General features: G+C 37.9%; 1 protein-coding gene across 5 annotated transcripts; it reads right to left on the reverse strand.

Annotated features, from left to right (window-relative positions):
• Positions 1-625: 625 nt before the first annotated feature.
• Positions 626-17,896, reverse strand: MAP9 (microtubule associated protein 9). Of its 5 annotated transcripts, none has more exons than XM_074541171.1 (11): positions 17,428-17,896; positions 16,529-16,646; positions 15,091-15,273; positions 13,080-13,276; positions 12,177-12,232; positions 11,529-11,694; positions 10,356-10,445; positions 9,514-9,675; positions 8,916-9,061; positions 8,072-8,204; positions 626-2,268 (listed from the first exon to the last, which is right to left on the reverse strand). In XM_074541171.1, exons 1-11 carry the CDS (start codon positions 17,461-17,463, stop codon positions 2,146-2,148), a joined length of 1,410 nt encoding a protein of 469 aa, XP_074397272.1. In that variant the 5' UTR covers positions 17,464-17,896; the 3' UTR covers positions 626-2,145. The 5 variants fall into 5 exon arrangements, with proteins under 5 accessions (XP_074397272.1, XP_074397270.1, XP_074397269.1 ...); XM_074541169.1 differs by having other exon boundaries at positions 627-2,268; positions 14,878-15,273; positions 16,529-16,625; positions 17,428-17,893; XM_074541168.1 differs by having other exon boundaries at positions 627-2,268; positions 14,878-15,273; positions 16,529-16,634; positions 17,428-17,893.
• Positions 17,897-18,106: the final 210 nt, after the last annotated feature.

Genomic DNA, 18,106 nt, shown 5'->3' on the forward strand with positions numbered 1-18,106 from the left:
GTGCAAGAAAGATATAGACACACTGGAGCAAGTCCAGGTTTTGATGTGCAGCCAAGGCTGCCATCGGTGTTTCCATCTCAGAAAAGTTTATCTCTGTTAGTCTGAGTCAAGTAACTCAGTTAAACACACAATTAAGCAAGTGAAACACAGCAGTCCATGATATACAGACCACGTAAGATGAACTCCTATTTTGTGAACATAAAAGAAAAAAAGATACAATGGAAAACAGCATGCAATTTTTCTTACCCAGAATGAGACTTGAAACAGAAAATCATTTATCATCAGCCTGTGCCTTTAGCACCAAAGGAGCAACTTAATACCTAAATTAAATACTTTGGAAAAAAATTAGAGATACTAACCATCTTCTAGTTTAGAAACCATGTTCCTTAAATGAATGTTTGCATTGGTGTGTCAGCAAGCGTCAGGGAGCTGGAGGAGACAGCTGGAATGCTGTAGAAGCTTGCCTTCAGTGGGATACAGTTCCCTATCTACTTGTCACGTTAACAATGACACCTTGTGCTTAGAGTCACTGCCTAGTTAATTTCTATATATTAAAGCTTTAAATAAGGATCTGTATTCCAAAACCCAGTTAAAATATTGAGGCTCATTGTACTAAAATATACTTTATTAATACAAAATATTTTCTGCCACCAATAAACATATAGATAAGATCTATACAGATATATGTATATTCTTATACATTAATGTACATATTTATATATTTCTCAGCTCTAATTCTCCTATCACATTTGTGTTATGCTGTCACATGCACAAATTTTTACAATATAACATTAAATGAAGCTCCCCAAATTTTATTATAACAGTTAAACATATCAACTAGCTGGTTTCCCTTGTCTACAGACTTCAGCATCTTTTCCTAATTGAGAAGTTGTCAATTTGTGAGCTTCTCCTCATTCTTCTGAAAGATGTCACCCACATCTTCTCACTTCTGTCTTCTGTCAAAACCTTTTATCCAGTTATAGAAAGGCTTAAAGTCAGTGAGGATGCAGCATTCAGCTCAGGAACAGGCACCTGACAAACTCTCTTTATCTCTGCCACTAACTCTACCACACTTTTCATTTCCATCCCTCAAGTCAGCAGAGGGACCTTCCTTGTTTCCTCTAGGTGGACACTGCAAAAATAAAGATCCAGATCTTTCTCACAGGCTGCCTTGTCTCAGACTCTTCAGGTCTGCTGTACAATAAACTCTGGTGCCTGCTACAAATTTCATCCTCCCATTATACTACAGTTGGAGTTTCTCAACAGACTAAACTCAGATTCAAGACACCAAGTGCTAAAAGGCCAGAGCATCAATGATGGACATCACTATCCCAATCTGAAGGCCTGAAGTAATTTAGTATTTTCTCAAAAAATCCAGGTGTGCCACTTTTGAATTGGCAATTCTTTTGCATTCTGCCAGGGCTGCAGTCATCTCTCCTGCTGCAGTCTGTAAGTTTACTCTGCCTCTTACATGGGCCACTGAAGCTGCTTCTCAGCAACTTGAAAGTTTCTGCTGGCAGTAGATTCTTTCTCTTTTCTCAACTACTACTGGAAAAATGCCTGGCCTACCCTGAGGTAACAGCCAGAGCCAGACCTGGAGCTTATGAAAGCCCTGTATTCACCTATCTGCAATATATATTTTCTCTGTATCTTATACACTACTGTATGAAAATGGCATTCTGCTTCCATACTCCTAGAGTTTTTTCATCTACCACCGCAAGAGAGCCAATATCTCCTTACCATCATCCTTACCCCACAGCCTCCTCATATAATTTCTTCAAGAAATAACTCCTTAGGAGTGTGGTCTAGTAACTTAAAAATAACCTTTCTGCTACTTATGGGGAGAAAAAAAAATGCCTGAGTCCAGCTTTATGTATCCTGGATATAAATTTTCACCAAAAAGGTATGACATACCACGGCATTTAGCAAAAGTAATTTAAATGTGTAATTAGAAAAATTATTACATTTTCTAAAGCAATGCAAATGAGTAACAGGTTTATTTAAACTGCAGATATCAATTAAACTATAAAAGAAATAATTTAACACCTATAATAGATTCAGTGAAAATCAGCTGATAACAAAAGAGCTACCGGCTATTGACAGAACTTTGTAAACTATCTGTTCTTTGGGAAGGCAATGAACTCCTTAGTAATTACTAGAATATGTGACTTTGCCAGGTGGTCTCCAGGGAGGACTCATTTCATTCCCATGGACAGCCTGAAACTTCTTTTGGCTCTTCTCAAGCTGTTCTCTCCTCATTTTGTTTTCCTGAGAATAAAAAGATGTGTGAAAAAAAGCCCAAACCAAAACCAACCCACTGCCCCTCAACAACAATTATACAAACAGAAAAGTTACATTATTGTTATGCCTTTCTTGTGTAGAATGAAAAGAAAACATGCAATGGAAATCTGCCTTTTGGAGCTCAGCACATCCCTTTTGCAGGTTCAGTCACGGACTTTGCACAATGCAACCAGCAAAAGAGACTACACATTGGAAGTCACTTACAATTAGGGTGTCTGTCTCAAGGATGGGCTGGGTTTGTGCACTGTCTAAACAAAAAGCCCAACAGAAAGCCTACTGGACTAGGTATTGGTCTAGCATGTAATTAGTCTCACATTAATTACTTCTTGTCTTTAGGAGGATACCTAAATCACAATGCAAAATATGTTGTTCTCATATAATGAGAACACTGATGCATCATTGTAACTTTCTGTACTTATTAAATCACACTTGCCATGTATTAGAACAAACTGGTAATTAAACAATTTAATTTTAAACAAAGACCTATCTAATTAATGTTATAAGCACTGCAAGGTTCCAATTCTATTTTCTGTTGTTTCAAACAGCAGTGGGGCAATTAGGATGATGAAGATTGCAAGACACTTGCTGCACTCTTTTTGTGTCTCATTAACTAATGATTTTCAAGAGACCTGTCATTCAAAAATTAAGTTGCAATTATTAATAATCATTTTTGAATTTCTAATCAGTTCTATTCTTCATAAGCATTCTTCTTTGCAAAGATGACTGCCATTTTACCCTCAAGAGAACCAGCATCTAAAGGTGCATCAGCATTAGCAGTTTAGTACACTGGCAAGCTCTCTATGGGTGCAAGTTTTCTTTGCAGGTTTGTGGTGCATATGGATGCAGATTTCTTACTGACTTAAAAGCAGTTTCTTTCTTGGTGGAACCAAGGTTGGCCATATAGACCACAGCACAATTTACAGTGCCCCTGTGATGGGTGGATAAAAGGTTCTTGAGCAGCTGCCTTTCTCACACACGAACAGTACACTCATTCCCAAGACCAACAACTGGCAAACACATCCCTGGTAGTAAAGATGCAATGTGGATATGCCCACTTAAAACCATCATCAGCTGTGCCACATCCAGCCCTGGTTCCTTCATTGTTTGCAGCCCATCAGCCAGCATTTTGAAGCATCCATAGAAGTTTTGTATTTTCACATGTATGAACTGCACTGCAGTGGAAGTACTGCTCTTTGAGGACAGCTGTAAGATAACTGGTACTCTCATATAACCCATCATCCTCTTCTCTGATGGATGCCATATATTTACAAATGCCCAAAATGCTGGCAGTGTTTGTCTGTTACTCATATGTGAGCAGGGCAATAGTGAGGTAACTGGGGCTGAGGCAGTAGACTGAAAAACGGGTGTGGAAGCATTACTGTGAGAAAGCTTGAGTGAAGTTTTCTCCTGTTTTACACATATGTGTCCAAAAATTGTAGAATGCAAAGCAACACACAGCAATATCGACCCTATCAATATGATTTTAATCTGTGCCCTTCAGCTCTTTGTAAACATAAACCTTAAGATCCAATTCAGTCAGGAGCATCTGGTCTGGCTAAACAAACATGCAATAATTTCATGTCGTTACTAGTAAGGCTGATTAAAAGCAAGGCAAGGTTTGCATGGAAAAGGAATGCCCTTTGCTAAAGTAAGCAATACAAAAGTTCATCACAGTCTAATAAAAAGTACTATCTCTCTGTAAAAACTATATTTTTCTGATCACATGGAGCAATTGAGACAAACTAGGCTTGCAGTATTGTAACATTCTGACTCCTCTCATCCCTCATTTTTGCCTTCTTTCTCCCTCCACAGAGATTTTGTCAGATGAACACAACTAATGGCTTTGGGTCTTTAGAAAAAATTCAAGATATCCTAAAATTGTTCAAGGGAACTGTTTAGTACCCTAAGAGAGAAGTAGTCTTCATTATAAGTGATGTTTTTCAAAAAAAGGTATGTGAAGCAGTACAGATGAGCTAGGGAAGAACATGCTCTAAAGGAATACATATAAGATACATGCTCGTGGATCTATAATCATAGAATTATATTGTACAAAGATATGTATGCCATCAGGACAGGTAAGTGAAAACTTATTAAAACATTAAAAGTAACACTTATTGTAGCAGTATTGCAAGCATTAGAGAAACTGCATGCTACAAAGAAATGTGCATAATTTGTGTTTATCAAGGACTCTCTACTGACTAGATGTTACACAACAGACTCAAGTATGAAAAACCACAACCAAAAATAAAGCATAAACCCACCCAGGAAAGGAACAGAAGTTGCTCTGGATTTTTAAACTGTGCTTCAGTTTTGAGTGTTTGGGTTTGAGATCCAGTTTGCATTAATGAATCCAAGTGGCAAGGAAAGCGTCTTAAACTAATTTAACTGTTCTTAAAAGATTAAATTCAAAGTGAAGATCTACTTGCCTCCTTCCTGTCTTCAACACACAAAGTTTTATGTTCTTGTAACTCTTGTCGTAAAGTGCAAATTCTCACAAGACATAACTAATATAAATATTCCACAGAATAATAAACAAGATGTTATTTGCAGTAATTGAAGTAGAGTAACAGAAACAGTGAAAGGTTAAATCAATAACTGTACCTTGTCTTGCACTAGATCAAGTCAACTGTGTGGCTTCATTTCTGTGGAAGTTTCCTACTCAATAGCCTAGTAAGATGAATATATTTTTCACTTATGAAATTCTGGGAAGAGCACATTCTTTACCAGTATGACTGTCACATAGAAATTGAATTTTAGGTATTACAGAAGACTGACAACATTTGAGAGGAGTAACAATAGCAGTCTTATTTCCAACCTATTGCAATGACAGGCCATGAAAATTGCGATTTAGAAAGAATTTTCAGAGATCATATGAAATTAATGAATACATGAAATTAACAACCCACTTCAGCTATTTCTAACCCTGAAAAGCAACAAATCCATGGGACTTATCCAGTATATCCTTTCTTGATGTTTTTAAACAGCTTTAGAATACCAAAAATAGATATTGCAAATGGTCAAATACAAGGTAAAATGTCAAACTTCTTCTAAGGCTTTCAACATTACTGTGATGGTCTTTGAGAACTATTTGAGAGCAGCATTTCTTCTCAGAAGCTCATGGTAGGTTGATGTTTATCAAAGATAATGGACAACATTAACTCATCTGGAGCTGATATTCACTTCTATCTACAGTAAACAAGTATCAAGATTAGTATGTCAGAAATAATGGCAACGAAAGTGATCAGTCATTAGCAACTTTCTACATAATTCTTGTCCATATTCCGCTCCTCAGAACAGGTGCATAGCAATGACAAGTGTCTGGCATTATACAGTAAGTAAAAAATGATCATTTATCAAGATAGATTGGCTTGAAGAGTTCTTGGTGAGTAGCAAGAAGCAAATGATCAGAAGAAACAAAATAATCAGAAGATGGAATTTCCAGCTTCTAAAGCATCTCATCTCAAGATTATCCTATTTATGCCAGTATTTTACAAGTGTTAATAGCCTTTTCCAGGGCATTTATTTCCAGGCTTAAAAAGTAATCTTCTCTATGCTCTTATGCTATCAAACATTCACACAATGACCTCTAAAAGCAGAAGTAATTCAGCATTGCCATTAACATAAAAGCAGAATGTTTCTTCTATTTTAGAAGAACTACAATGAGATTTTTATGGCTGTTTTATCCATGCATTATGGTCAACACCTGCTTCAGGAAAGCCAAGGATGAATGTACACATTTCTTTCTGATGAATGTTAATGAAAACATATTAGACTTCCCACTATATCACTACTATTTTATTTCCATTTAAAAAATAATTGTAGTTGAAAGAATACTTTTAAAAGGCTTCCAAATTCTACCCTCAGTCTGATGCATATCCACCTGCAGGCAGACGTCACCTGAGTTCCCCTGGTAATGCAATGACAACTTTACAGTGTTTCTCTCGGGCAGTTCACTACTGTCTGTATTTTTTTCTGCAACTGTACAAAGTGAGGCAATATTCTGGCCTAAAATTATGACAGAGCCATTTCCCAATGTGCTTTCTCAAATAAAGATGTGGAAGTTGCAAAAATACAGCACAAATTCTGAAAGTAAAAAATGTGAAGACTGGGCACGAGACACATCAGTCAACACTTGCACACTGACACTGAAAATGGGATCATTTCAGAGGCACCTCTGCCAACCAGTTCAGTACTTATCCCATCCTATACTTGCTTATTTCACATATATATCTAGTTAGATCTGGTCATTCCTCCAACACTAAAATTTTCATTAATAATCCCATTGAAGTGATCACCTCAGGAGTTCACACACAATTTGAATGGGAGAGCCTGTGCTAGGCAGCAACCTTCACTCCAGAAAAAAAGGGATATTTTTTTTACCTTCATACAGAATCCAGGACAGGAAGGAAGTCAAATATACAATGAGAAGTAACACTCTTGCTTTGGTACAACTAAGTTGATTAGGATAGTCTCACTGAGCAGACCATAGCAGGGCAGTCGATTAGTTACTACTCAAAGCACAGAACTCCCTACCTTGGCAATCAGGAGTGTTGTTCAAGCAAGAAATCACCTAAGATCAGACATTATCATTTGCTAAACTGAGCTGATAATCTCTTGACAATGGGGACCAGAAAACAACCTTATCAGTGATTACAGAAATGAGAGGTATTTCAACAGGTCAAACATCTTAAAAGATATAAACCTAAGATTAAAAAAGTTTGCAAACAGAGAGAAGGGAAAAATGTGCACGCTCTTGCTGTTTTGTGCAACTGTGTATTTCTGAGTTAGCCACCAAGTAAAGAATGATTGTCCTTTCTAAACCTGTCCACACCTCTACAGCTGCCTGACTCAGTTTTCATCTATCTGCCTCTCCCTCCTAAAAAAAAAAGAAAAATATTTAAGCCATTGACACTAAAGAAGGATTCCTGTAAGGACCATAATCCAGCTGGGTTGCAAGATCTTATTCTTAAAAATGGCAACACAGACCATATGTACAAGGCATGCCAGAAATCACATGAAAAAACAGAAGAAACATTTTCTAAGTAAAAAAAACTTGACAGGCAGTATGAAGGAAGACTGTCACAGGGTGGGGAATTAAAACAGGTTCTTCTTTAACTGACAAGTCACATATCTTTAAGAAAACAACATGCTAAGAATATTAGTGATCTCTCTTCTAGTTTGTCTTTCTGCAGCATGGAAAAATAACCTGCCTTATTGTTGGTACTAGAGCACTGGATTAATTTACTGCTTTACAACAAGGACGCTGCTGTGAGAAAAATATAATTGGGAGCATCAGAGTTCCACCCTTTCTTGCAAATGGAAATTATCATAAACTCCATTACAAGTCCTTTTATCAATTGTGAGGTCTGCAAGTCTCCATTTTAAATGCTTCCTTGAATGTACATGCGCTGACTGCTGCAGCTGGCAATGCTTTTTGACTTTGCAGGTTTTGTGCTCTGGCTAAATGGCCCTTCAGAGACGGCTGCTCCTGACATGGAATGGCAAAAAATGAAGCCTTAGGGAAACTGAAAATTCTGTGTAGGTAGGGAGAATGTATTTTCCATGTATGCCAGATATCAAGTGCACTGTACTTTAGCAACATTTTGCTCACGCATTCAAGGGGGACAAGCAATGTAATGTTGCCATCATCTGGCCTCTCTCATAACAGCAAAACAGCCCATGAGTATTACAATACTCAGGTGCTCACACTACACCAAATGTTCTGGCTTTGACAAAAGGCAAAGAAAACCCCAAACCAAATCAAACATACCAGCCATCTTTCATATTCCTCCATAGCCTTTTCACTTTTTTCTTCCTTCTTTGCCTGTTGCATTTCTCGCTTTTTTTTCTCCAGGAACTTTTCTACTTTTTTCTTTTTGATATATTCCTTCTTCTTTTCATTCCTGCATAGTGAGAGGGAAGAGCGAGAGGTCTTAACGTACAGACCAAAAGCTGCATCTGTGACCAATTAAGTAATTTGAGTCAAAATTTAAATAAAAGATTGAGAATAAGTATTTAAAATCTTCCATGTCCATTTTTATACGTCACCAAGGTATAAATGAATCTACTACTCTACCTATTATGGCATCACCTTTTCTGTACTTTTTTAGAATAATAATAAAAAAAAAACATTCTGAACTTCTGTACGTAACCTTAAGTAGTGCATTTTTTGTGAAAACTCTTGGCTTATAAAACTAATAAAGAATATCTCCAGCAGATACATCTTATTTCCTTCTTCCTACATCTGCATTCTTATACTGTATTCCATGAAACTTTAAAGACTTACCTTCCTTCCTCTGGCTTAGTAATGAAGCATGAAAATAACTATGTAAGACACAATACTACTACACAGTGAATTTTATCATTTGCAGTATCTCTGTCTAGGCTTAGTTAATATCCTCTTGGGGAGGAAAGTAACTAAATTAATAAACCGAAGGGAGCTGCACAGCTGGTTTGCAGTGTTAGACTTTGTCTCCATTGGGAATGAAGAGTCTGATCCCAAGCAATCCATTGTCTACCAATTACAAGCACATCAAGCATTCACAGAAGACCTATTACATTTATAAGCGAGGATTTTGGAAGCTATGATATAAAAAAACACAGTGGAGAAGTACCATTTTTCAACTGCTGATACACTGACTCTCCTCTTCTCTGCAACTAGGTCCTCTTCTATCTTCTTCCTCATTCTTTCAGACTGTTTTTCCTTCTTATTTTGCTCTCTTAAATATTCCACTTTTCTTTCTTTCCATTTCTTGAATGCCTAAAGACAACCACAGATCTATAAAAAAATCTTACCTCTCACTTTCTGTCAATACTCCACTAGTCTAATCTGCATTATTATTTTTTGTAATTTCTACACATTCTAATTTTAGAATATTCGCTTGCAGAATTGCTCAGAAGTGGGTATCACTATATCTAAAAAGAATCTTATTTTTCCAGTAGGTAATAGTTAATTGCTAATGTATTTGCATGAAGTTTATTTTACGCTCAGTTAATAGACTCCAAATATAGAAACCTGTTTGTCTGCAAGTGTAAATGTTACACATTTCTTACAGAACAAAGCCTAGTACAAGCAAGCTTCCTTCAAAAACTAAGCATGTCTAGATTTTAAGATTCTAGTTCATTTTCATCTCATTCTGGATTAATCAAAATTATTTTTACCAGCTCCTGAACCACATTCAAATACACACTCAGGTACATATTTCACGTCACCGCTTGTGCTGCTTCTGTTTTTTCCTTATTCTGTTCTGCTGGTTTCTTTTCCTCAAGCTCCTCACACTTTTTTCTTTCACTTAACTTCCTTGCTTCTTTCTCTTTCTTTTTTTTCCAGGCTTCATAACATGCAATTGATTCTTCTCTTTTAAGTGCTTCTTTCTAGATTAGAAATAAAAGTCTACATTTAAATCAATTTCAGTGTGAAATTTTAAGTGAAATAGTAAGCTGTAAACTTATTGCTAAATGGAGCAATAAAGAAACACATTGATTTGCTGACAACATTGCAAGTATTACAATTAAATTTTAAGCATATATAGGGGTTTTTTCTATGCCCATTTTTAATTTACTTGAATGAGACTAACTGCTCCCACAAAATATGTGCAGAAGGATATGAAATGCATGCTAAATGCTTAGAAGTGAAACATATTACATAGTTAAAAGCCAATTCAAAGAATGTGCATGATACTATTCAAGCCAGAGCGCTCTCTACGTAAGCATCTCTTGAGGCAGGGAGTGAATGCATGTTCTTATGCATAAAACAAAACAAAACTTGGCACTTTAAGAATTAAGCATCCCAAGGTCTTTGCAAACTAACTCAGAAATTAATCTGTGAAGCACATTTCTAACACACCTTATGTAAATGTGTAGGGAAGCATTGGACAGACACTGCTTATCACAACCCTAACAAGCAGGACATGCCATTTATTATTTCACATGACCTTGTGCTATTTGGAGAAAACCAGATACCTCTCAACAGCAGAGGGATGTACTCAGGCAGGAAGAACACTTCAAAGAGTCATAGTTTGTCAACTTCTTTTTAAACAACAATGTAAACAAACCTTTTCAGTATTGTTCCTTAGAATTTCAGCTTTTTCTTTTTCACTTCTCTTTAATTCCAGTAGAAGGAGCTTTTTCCTTTCCAACCAGTTCTGAAAGAATCATTAAAATATTTTAAAGTCCTTTTAAGGTATAAGTAAAGAACAGCACCAATATAATGACCACCAAAATTACTCTCAGTTTTTCCAAGTTAAATAAGCATTCTATATGGAAAACTAAGATGTCATCATATGAACATTGTGATCAAAAAAATTTAAGGTTCTAAAATCACAGCTACAAAATCTAAAAAAGCTCAAAGATCTTCTAAAAAGCATCTTCCTAGAAATGCCAACAAAAATGTCAGCACTAATCAAAATTAAATGGAAGAATGTAATAAAGGTTCTTATTATTTGGTCTATAGGAATATTATTTACATTTGTTGTCTCTCTCAAAAATACACACAATAAAAGAGAATAAAATCCTGCTGGGAGAAGTGAGACTTCAGGCAGCTATAAAAGGTTATGAGCATCTGCAGAATCAGGCTTAAATTTTCAAGAATTAACTGTATATTTGGTATGCAGCTCAAAGATAATAGTGTCCTAAATGAAAACTATTCTACTCTCAAAAACTGTGAATCCAATATAAATATGGATTTGAGGGTCTAACATTTCTTTTAGGGCCATAAAAAGTATTAAAACCACATACCAATATAAACAGTGCCTGTTAATGAGAGTTGTTGTCAAACAGATAAGCAAAAATTTGTTTAAACCCAGAAAATAATTGTGAAATTCTACAAGGAATTTACATATATTATTCTTCTAGAAAGAGTACAAGATTTTTTATCACTTCTCCTGAATGCTGTTTGAATAGAATGTATCAGGGAAATAACCAAAGAACTGTAGGTAGACACTTACTTATGTTAAGGATGAAGTAGAAATAAAGGAAAATATGTGCCTGAAAATAGTCTGAAACAATAAAGTATAAACCACATAACAACATTATGACCCTTTCATTGAGCTTTTTGTTCATAATATGAGGAAAAGGCATAGCCAACAGAATAAAAGGATTACTATACTGTAAGCCAATAAAAAGAATATAGCAAAAAATATTGATTGCAAGAAAAAATGAGGTCTTGAGCCCTGTATCAGGACCTTTATGTGCACAATTTTTTTTGTTGTTCATTTTTTCAAATCTACCTGATAAACAGCTGCCCTTAAATTATCTACTTTGTTGAATTCTGGACTTGTCTTCGGCATGCATTTATCATCCAACATCTTCAATGATCCCAGATACTGAGAAGAAACAGGGGAAGTTGATGGAACAGCTTTCCCCTTTCTCTTTAAATGCACAGAAGTTGTAGACCTAGGAAAATACCAGGACACAAACACATTAATGACCTTTCCTTTTACTGTAGCTCATATTGTATTATGAGCTGGGTATGAGTAGTGTTCCTTTTATTTCAGTGCATACCAAAAGTTACTGTGATTTTTTTGTATGCACTTGACTGGGGCCTGGGGACTGGGGAAAGGAAAAGGAGAAAAAAATTACCTCTTGTAAATTTGCAAATTACTTACACTTTCATCTAAGAAACAGCTTAGAGCCTGTAAAGACTCCAGTAACACACTCACCACGGACACTGGCAAAAGATCTGGGAGTCTGATCTGACATAAACCTGAGCAGGGGTCATAACAACATGTCACATGCACTTGGCTGTTTTCCACAGATGGTCAGAGGTTGTCAGCAGCAAAGATAATGCTGACAGAAAACGAGAGGAGAGCAGCATTGTCGGGGCGCTTACAGGTATCTTAAATGGCTCAGAACAACACTTGGCATTCTCCTCTTACCTGTCAGATAAAGAAGCCTTTGGGTTCTCAACTCTCTCCTTTGTTTCACTTAGTTTCTAAGAAACACAGAGAAAAATTAAAGTTATAGAGTCTCTTCAACAACAGATCAGGATGAAACAGGTTTTTAAAAGATAACAAGGGCACTGAGAATTGGACTCAGCCCTTATGAATCTCTTCAAAGTCAAGATATTCCGTGGTCTCATGATGTTACAAAAACAGGCAAGAAAGACACCCTAATAAAGAGAGGGTATAGTACAGAGTAAGGAAGTAAGGAGAGAAAAAAACCAAAAAACAAACCAAAGAAAGTCCCCAAACCAACCAACCAACCAACCAACCAACCATTCAGAATGCCTGTATCACTTTGGAATGGCAGCTAGGAATGTTCATTTGTATTATGTAAAAATACAGTCAATAGTTTAGAAATAGTAAAAAGTGAAAAGCACACAGCTGGTTTATTCTATAAATACTCTTTTAAGTCTTTTGATTACTTAGCTTCAATAATTACATGCAGCTACATATTTTCTTTTTAGGAGAAAGTGTAGAGCGCTCTGCATCCTATCCATTATTCAGGTCACACATGGATTCCATCCTCTGCCAACACACATTGCTCACTGCTATTCAGCTATCCTCACAACAGACATCTGACATTTTCACTTTGAAAAGGGTACTTTCTTAAGGCTGGAAAACACATTTCAATACCTTTATCTGACTTCAATAATTTGTGGAAAAGGTATTCCTTACATCTTCCATAAAGCTATACAGAATTTACAAGAGCCTCGTCTCTAGAAACCAGATCTAAATTGTCAGCTTTACACACTTAAGATACCAACAGCAACATTACAAAACTCCACTGTGCTTCCAGGACATTGTTCCAAACAATGGTAAACTGTGTATGAGCAATACCTTGACAGAGTTCTTGGATGTGTTTTTTGCCTCCCCATGCTCAGATTGATCATTCATTGACACCTCCTGCATTGCATCAGCTATTTTTTGCTCTTCTGTTATTTTCATCATTCCATCTGAACTGTCAGCAGAAGGCGATTTCATACCATTGTCCTCCAGTTTCAAGTCACTGGTGTTGACAGTCTTCTGATCTTTCTCTAAAGGGAGAAAAAAGATTGAGAGGACACATTAAAAAGAACCTCATTGTTTTTGAGTATTGTTTTTTTTCTGTACAAAATGTAGTTGTAGAAAAACCATCCATCTATGAAAGTTGTTACTAGATTTTATATAGTACAATGTATTTTCTGTAGGCCTCCTTCTGAGAACTATATACAAATAAGAGCAGCATTCACTTGTATTTTCATATAAGACTGGAGTAGCAACTGAAGCCTGAATGTCAGAGAATGTAGGAGCAAGACAAAGGGAAAACTTTCCATCTGCCTTATGTGGCTCTAGTGCAGAAACCAAAAGCAAGAGTCAATGTAGTCACAGCAAGATCTCTTCTGACATCTGGCCGACTTCTAATGAAGTATGCCAGCTAACACTCTGGGTAACAAATAATGCTTCCATTGTGTAGTGTTCTTCAGGGGTGTGGGACACATGAAGGAATAACTGAAAAATTCCACAGTGGGGATTTAAAGAAAACATCACCTCAATCTGCATAAATGCCTAAATGGTGAAGCCATTATTTACAAAACACATTATTAGTAAGACTTAAAAGCCATTTTCATCAGATTTCAACTTCCAGTAATGCAGAGATCTAAATCTGTAAAACAATTCAGACAGAAACCAAAAAATGCCCAAGTAAAATAAAATTAAAAATAGTTTACAAATTTCTGATGGAATTCTTTAGAAGAATTGATTTTTGGGATGACAAATTAACTCCAAATTACCTGAAGAAAGGAACATCAATGCCCATAATCAAAGAAATTTACTCTAAATTTACAGTGATGAAGGTACATTCAAGGTGACAAGAATTCTGAATTTCCTGAATTTTAACCAATATTGCAGTGTGTCACTGCGCTACTTTAATTCACATGAAGAAATGGAGTAGTTCAACTTCTTTTCTGCCAGTCTAAAACTACACTGGCACACCAGTCAGGAAGAGGTGTGTGCACATTCAAAAGCCTTTGATGGCACTTTGGTGCCATCATGTGGAAAGGAAAACTGAAGCTGATACCTTTAATCGTGCTCTACCAATTTCAAAGTTCCAATATTCCATCAAAGGTAATGACCAGCCATAAACTTATCTCAACACCAAGGAGGACAAATTCCTGTCATATTAGGAATTCCATAAAAAATAGTCTTTTGATACATATATTGATTGGCAGAATTCCAAGTTCTGCATTGCATATTAAAAATGAATTGACTATTCTTATACTGAAGCATTCGAGTTTGGAGGGGGTTATGTGTTTGTGTACACATCCAAACTGCGCCAGTGGACACCATGTGAATGCAGCTTTCTGTGCCATGCACACACTGAGGGGCATCTCGGCAGTCCCCTCACGCCTTCCATGCACATGCACCAATGGAGAGCTGGACTTTAGGGACCTAAACAGCTGTCTTTCATCTTCTGAAAGGAAAAGACAAGCAGGAACCTCCTGCTTTTGGCCCACACTGGTTCAGTTTACCCCCTGGCATACAGATTTCATGTATCTTTAGAAGATTATTGTTAACATAGAAAATAACCCAAATTAAAACACTTTAAAATACTGTAAAATGGTTAAGTAGCAACAACATTAAAATATTTTCTTTTTACCTGGTGCTGAAGCATTTCGTTTTTTGCGCACCTGAGGCTTTGCTTTTGGTTGGTTTTCCTCTTGATTTCTTTTTTCATGTAGTTTGTTAATAGGCAAGTCATCACTTTCACTATTATCACACCATACTTCATTATTTTTTCTGTTGTTATCCTCATTTTGACCTTCCAAACATCCTTCTTTGCCATCTTTTCTGTCATTCTGTATGGGCTCACCTTCTAAAACCATTATTTGCTGAAGCTTCTTTTCATGAAAGGATAAATTCAAGTCATCAGGAGCTTCGTTTTCCAAATCTACTACTTTTTGAAAAGCATCATCATTCAAGAGAGGACTCCCAGCAAGAGATCTCTCAGTGCTTGTAGAACCTGAATTACTTTCAGCACGTTCTTCACCAATATCTGCAAAGAGCACATAATCAACTTGTATTTGATACAAGTGGAAAAAAATGCAATACAGAACCTGTATCTTCTATAACTTAACACTGTTTTTCATGTAACACCCTCCTGACTTAAGTTTCTGAGCATTTCTCTTTCTGAGCCTCTGATCTCTGCAAAGCCACCAAACTACAGACTTATTCTACTTCCTTTCCTGTCATCTATTTTCATGAACCCAATCAAAGAAAAATATTCACTCATTTATTATTTTCTGCCATGCAATTTAAAGTCCTTCTGAAAATAAATGTGTCAATGCTATAGAAAGTGGAAGCAAGTAATCAACAACAAAGCTGGGCACATTTTGTATTGGAACCCATCCTCCCTTCTCTTCACTTCTGCCCCATTTAACGTTAACTAGAAGATACTCAAAAGGAAGTATCTTCTACAATGCCAAGATTCACATGTTTACCAAACTTATTTATCTTCTTCTAGCCTGTTATTGCTAATTTTGACCTAATTTTGGAGCTTGAATGCTTGAACAAGTCTTGAACAAAAGAATGTCATGATAGTGGGATAATGCATTAACTGCTGGAGAGATGTTTTCCTAATTCTTATCCACAAAGGGAAATCAAAGCATCGTACAAACTGTTAAAAGATGCTTCAGGTGAGAATGAAAAACAGGCTGCGGCGGAAGTCCTTTTAAAAATACATGATCATATTTAATATTCCTACTTTCCTTAACATTTAGTGCCATACCAGCAGGAAGAAGAGTCTTTTGGCCAATCTTGCTAGACTAAGCATAAATATTAGCAAACAACAAATGCATCCTGCTCCAAGAAAAACAGACAGATCAAACTCATTTCTGGTTTACGTAGTCTGCCAGGGAATTCTGTTCTGCAGCCCTTATTCACTGATTGTCCAGGCAGGGAAACCATTACGAAAAAAACACTGCCTTTTTCTCTGCCCATGCCCACTTTCATTTACAGCACAGTGCACTACTGTCTGAAGCAGGTGTCAAGTAAACAAGAGACTGTGGAGGAGAACTGGGGACCACAATGGTAGGGACCAGTACAGGCTGTGTGTGGTCTAGCAGGCTGGCACATCTGCTGATTTCATTGGGAATTCTGCTGGTAACTTCGCAGAGGAAGACAGCGCTTTAGAAGTTGTTAAAATATGAAACCTTGGAACACTAAATTATATCGACACATAAAGATTGTCTAGGATCTAGTAATGAGTTAAGAAAGGAAAAACACAAGGAAAAATATTTAATTCTTTTTACCACTTAACATGCCATCTTCATCACTTTCAAAGTCATCTGGATATTCATCTTTTTCCTTGCTTGTTGCATGATCCGAAATTGCCTCCTGTAGCCCATCCTGAAATGGCTTCACAAATAACTTTTACAAAAAAGGGAGGATTCACTTGTTCAAGCTCAGCTTTAATTCTCCCCTCCCACACATATGTAAGCCAAACTGAGATAAGCCTATTTAATTGATAGTTATGCTGAAGCATAGTGCATCCATTCTATCTCCATTCCCCTAGCATATCTGAATCAAAAAAAGACTCCGAATCTCCATGTATTTATTTATATTTCTTCATCATAAGAAATCTATCTTGCAAGTCCCTCTTTCATTTTTGGGCACTTATGATGTATCATCATGTGACACTTCTCCTCTTTTGTATGTTTTGATCGGGAAGAACACAAGACGAGGATCTAATGAGAAGAGGTGCCGCAAGACGGGAGCCTGAAGCAGGTGGCAGGTCCAAACCAATGGAAGAACTCCACATATTTTGGACTCTCTGCTGCAGGACATAACGGACACAATACATTCTCATGATTCTGAGGGGCACTGGTCTTAATTACAGATTGTAAACCCATAAAGAAATGCACCAGTAACTCGATATTCCGGACCTCCGGCTGCTCCTACAGCGCGGCTGTCAGAGACGGGGCAGCGGGGCTGCTCCCAGCCCAGTCACGGGCCGCAGCTCCCGCTGTCCTCACCGCAGGCAGCCTGCTTCCATTTTCAAAACAACGCGGATTTTTCTGTGTGTGCTGCCTGTAACAGCGAATTAACGTATTCCCAATGGCAGAAACCTGCTCGCAGGCCCCGCTCCCCAGCGTCGGCTTTCCCTTGCCCCTGCCCCTGCCCCTTCCCTGCCCCGGCCGCCGCCGCTCACCTGCAGCCCGCAGTCGGCGGTGCGTACCCCCGCCATGGCGGACGCGTCTCGCTGCCGCCTAGCAGCGCCCGCGGCCGCCGCCGTGTCCTCCTAGAGCCCTGGCAAAGAACCTCGGGAAGAATCCCCGGCGGAGAGCCCCGGGAAGGAGCCCCGGGAAGGAGCCCTGGGAAGGAGCCCCGGGAAAGAGCCGCGGGCCGGGCCCGGCCGGTCCCGCTCGGTCGCCCGGCAACGGCCGCGCCGGCGATCGCCTTCTTTAGTCGGGAATCGCCTCACGTCGCGGCAGCGCCACTTCCTCAGCCGGGCCAAAGCCGCGCTACCAGGATGGATTATCGATGCCCGTGCTCTGCCGGGATTTATTGTCGATGTCCCTGTCCTGCAAATAACCCCGTTCCCACAAGGAGCGCACCCATACATCCATGGCACTCCTACCAGGGCTGACACACGTTCGTCAGCCCCACTCTTGCAGTCAGGTAATTGTACAAAACCTTCCTACTTGGAATGTGAGCGCTTTTCGTATGAAACATACTCACTGTAGTGCTTTCTGGAATACAGATCTCACAGCCCCTGTGTGTTAGTTTAAATCAGATTTTAGGCCTGGAGAAATTACAGTGGCACAGAAGTAAATCTCCTGGTGCTTACACCTCCTGACACTCCAATTTTTATTTCCCCAAAGAGTGCT

This window comes from Zonotrichia albicollis, chromosome 5, assembly GCF_047830755.1.
Source record: "Zonotrichia albicollis isolate bZonAlb1 chromosome 5, bZonAlb1.hap1, whole genome shotgun sequence".
NCBI classification, from domain to species: Eukaryota; Metazoa; Chordata; class Aves; order Passeriformes; family Passerellidae; genus Zonotrichia; species Zonotrichia albicollis.